This window comes from Budorcas taxicolor, chromosome 7 (assembly GCF_023091745.1).
Source record: "Budorcas taxicolor isolate Tak-1 chromosome 7, Takin1.1, whole genome shotgun sequence".
Lineage (NCBI taxonomy): Eukaryota > Metazoa > Chordata > Mammalia > Artiodactyla > Bovidae > Budorcas > Budorcas taxicolor.
In genome coordinates this window covers 9,037,043-9,041,157 of record NC_068916.1, presented here as the reverse complement: position 1 = coordinate 9,041,157, position 4,115 = coordinate 9,037,043, and the positions used below count along the sequence as shown (strand labels likewise).

Genomic DNA, 4,115 nt, shown 5'->3' with positions numbered 1-4,115 from the left:
ACCTCATTAGAACTGATTCAAATGTGTTCTTTTTAATGGCTGAGTAATATTCCATTGTGTATATATACCACAGCTTTGTTATCCATTTGTCTGCTGATGGACATCTAGGTTGACTCCATGTTCTGTCTATTATAAACAGTGCTGCAGTGAACATTGGGGTACATGTGTCTCTTTCAATTCTGGTTTCCTCAGTGTGTATGCCCAGCTAAAAACTGTTGTATTTTGCATCAAGTTCTTTTGTGACAGATGAGAGAGAGAGAGAACCAGAGGGAGAGAGAAAAGGATTGCTGGTGGAGCAGGTTCCTGGAAGGAGAGCTGCCCTCACAGCAGCTCTGGAACAGATATGAATCTGCTGCCACTCAGGGAGGGAGATGAGACAACCCACCAGTGAGCATCTTGGCTTCTCCATGAAGCATCATTTTTGCTTCAACAACAGGCAGGTTGTTGATAGGGGAATGGCATAAGGGTTGAAGAGAGGTGAGGAGCTTCAGAGACTAGCACTGGGAAGTGACCAGAGATAGAGGGCCCAGTTGGGGTCAGAGAACAGGACTCTATGGTGATGCCAGTCAGTATCACATTCTATGAGGAACTAATGCAAGTTAGACCATGCAACAACAGTAGTAGCTAAGAGCTTAAGGTGCATCACCTCACTGAAGCACAAAAGTAGCCCTTTGGGATAAGGAAATTACTTCATTTCCAGGTGAGCTGCAAAGAGTGGTGCTGAGAAATGAAAACAGAACCTAAGTCCTTTCCATGTGGTAGGGGAGAGCTGACTTCTAACTGAAGGTAGCAATTAAGGAGTACATTGATCCTGAAATTTAGGAGGGAGTTGGTCTCTTGGAGATGGGGAGAAGTACAGAGTGGCCAGAGAGCTCAAAGACAGAAAAGCTTAAGAAAAGACTGGTTGGGGGAAGGGGATGGGGTGTCCTGCATGGAGTTGACAAGAGTAATAATAGCAGTCATAATAATTGTTATCATCCATATTATGTTTTATTGAGTTCTTCCTATGTGTCAGGATGTGTGCTACAGCACACTTAAGATGCACGATCTTATTTAAACCTCAACCCATTATTATGAACACCATTTTGCAGATGGATTAACTATGACTTGGAGAGGTGAAGGAGCCTCTCCAGGAAGTACCCCCCCACCCCACCCCCGCCCCAGGTAGGGCTCATTAGAGACTGTAAATTCCTTCCCACTGGGTTTTCTTCACTTTCTCCTCAAGCAGGTATGGGGCTCAAGCAGGAGCCATGTTGGGGCTAAACTACACCTCCGTGTCTGAATTCATCCTCATTGGCTTCTCCACCTTCCCTCAGCATCTCCTGCCCATCTTCTTCCTGCTCTTCCTGCTGATGTACCTGTTCACGCTGCTGGGGAACCTGCTCATCATGGCCACCGTCTGGAGCGAGCGCAGCCTCCACACCCCCATGCACCTCTTCCTGTGCGCCCTCTCCACCTCCGAGGTCCTCTACACCTCCGCCATCATCCCGCGCATGCTGGCCGACCTGCTCTCCACCGCCCGCTCCATCTCCTTCAGGGCCTGTGCCAGCCAGATGTTCTTCTCCTTCACGTTTGGCTTTACCCACTCCTTGCTGCTCACCGTCATGGGCTACGACCGCTACGTGGCCATCTGCCACCCGCTGCGCTACAACGTGCTCATGAGCCCCCGGGGCTGCGCCTGCCTGGTGGCCTGGTCCTGGGCTGGAGGCTCAGTTGTTGGGTTGCTGGTGACATCTGCCATTTTCCACCTCCCCTTCTGTGGTCTCAATGAGGTTCACCATTTCTTATGTCATGTGCCTCCACTACTGAAGTTAGCCTGTAGAAATAATGTACCAGGAGTGGCCCTGGGGGTGGGCGTTGTGTGTATCACGGCTCTGCTGGGTTGCTTTCTCCTCATCCTCCTCTCTTACGCCTTCATCGTGGCTGCCATCTTGAGGATCCCTTCAGCCGAGGGCCGGCACAAAGCCTTCTCCACGTGTGCGTCCCACCTCACCGTGGTGGTCGTGCACTACAGCTTTGCCTCTGTCATCTACCTCAAGCCCAAGGGTCTCTACTCTGAGGAAGGCAATACTCTGATGGCCATCACCTACACAGTCCTCACTCCCTTCCTCAGCCCGATCATCTTCAGTCTCAGGAACAAGGAGCTGAAGATCGGCATTAAGAAGACCTTCCTCAGCAAACTCTACCCCTCCAGCATCTGAGTGGCCAGGGTGGGGGTGGTCAGGACACGGCAGGATGACCATCAGTAGGTTGTTAATAATGACTACCTTGTGTGATTGGGGTGTGTGTGTGTGTGTGTGTGTGTGTGTGTGTGTGTGTGTATGACAGCACTCATCACATAGTAAGTGCTCAATAAATATTAACTTATTTTTCCTCCCTTGGTCTGTGTGTCTGATATTAGTTTTATTTTTAATCAAATAGTTTTATTGAGATATAATTTATGTACTATATAATTCAACCATGTACACAATTCAAATGCTCTTCATTATATGCATAAACAGTGGTCACCACAACCAATTAAAAATATTTTTGTCACTCAAGAAAGAAACCCATACACTGTGAGTTTTCATCAGTAACTTCCTTTTTCCTCCCAACGCACTTACCCCTAACTCTGGGAGATAAAACCAGTCAATCCTAAAGGAAATCAACTCTAAATATTCATTGGAAGGACAGACGCTGAAGCTGAAGCTCCAATACCTAATGTGAAGAACTGACTCATTGGAAAAGACCTTGATGCTGGGAAAGGTTGAGGCAGGAGGAGAAGGGGGCGACAGAAGATGAGATGGTTGATGGCATCACTGACTCACTCAGTGGACAGGTGCTTAGTCAGTCAGTCATGTCCAACTCTTTGTGACTCCATGGACTGTATCCCACCAGGCTCCTCTGTCCATGGGGATTCTCCAGGCAATAATACTGGAGTGTGTTGCCATACCCTCCTCCAGGGAGTCTTGCCAACCAAGGGACTGAACCCAAGTCTCTCACATTGAAGGTGGATTCTTTACTGACTGAGCCACCAGGGAAGCCCATGGCCAAGAGTTTGAGAAAACTCTGAGAGATAGTAAAGGACAGGGAAGTTTGGCATGGTGCAGTCCATGGGATAGCAAAGAGCTGGACATGACTTAGTGACTGAACAGGAAATCACTTACTTTTTCCTGTCCCACTTTGCCTATTCTGGATATTTTGTATAAATGGAATCATACATTCAGTTCACTTCACTTCAGTCACTCAGTCGTGTCCAACTCTTCACGACCCCATGAATTGCAGCACGCCAGATCTCCCTGTCCATCACCAACTCCCGGAGTTCACCCAAACTCGTCTCTATTGAGTTGGTGATGCCATCCAACCATCTCATCCTCTGTCATCTCCTTCTTCTCCTGCCTTCAGTCTTTCCCAGCATCAGGGTCTTTTCAAATGAGTCAGCTCTTCACACCAGCTGGCCCAAAGTATTGGAAGTTCAGCTTCAACATCAGTCCTTCCAATGAACACTCAGGACTGATCTCCTTTAGGATGGACCAGTTGGATCTCCTTGCATTCCAAGGGACTTTCAAGAGTCTTCTCCAACAACACAGTTCAGAATCATCAATTCTTTGGCACTCAGCTTTCTTCACAGTTGGACTGTGAAGTCCAACTCTCACATCCATACATGACTACTGGAAAAACCATAGCTTTGACTGGACAGACCTTTGTTGGCAAAGTAATGTCTCTGCTTTTGAATATGCTATCTAGATTGGTCATAACTTTCCTCCCAAGGAGTAAGCGTCTTTTAATTTCATTGCTGCAATCATCATCTGCAGTGATTTTGGAGCCCCAGAAAATAAAGTCTGACACTGTTTCCACTGTTTCACCATCTATTTCCCATGAAGTGATGGGGCCAGATGCCATGATCTTAGTTTTCTGAACGCTGAGCTTTAAGCCAACTTTTTCGCTCTCCTCTTTCACTTTCATCAAGAGGCTTTTTAGTTCCTCTTCACTTTCTGCCATTAGGGTGGTGTCATCTGCATATCTGAGGTTATTGATATTTCTCCCAGAAATCTTCATTCCAGATTGTGCTTCATCCACCCCAGCGTTTCTCATGATGCACTCTGCCTATAAGTTAAATAAGCAGGGTGACAATA

At 47.2% G+C, this 4,115-nt stretch overlaps 1 protein-coding gene across 1 annotated transcript; it reads left to right on the top strand.

Moving 5' to 3' along the window:
- The first annotated feature begins 1,250 nt into the window (after positions 1 to 1,250).
- Positions 1,251 to 2,201, top strand: LOC128051124 (olfactory receptor 10H2-like). Its single transcript, XM_052643614.1, has one exon. It carries the CDS (start codon positions 1,251 to 1,253, stop codon positions 2,199 to 2,201), a length of 951 nt encoding a protein of 316 aa, XP_052499574.1.
- Positions 2,202 to 4,115: the final 1,914 nt, after the last annotated feature.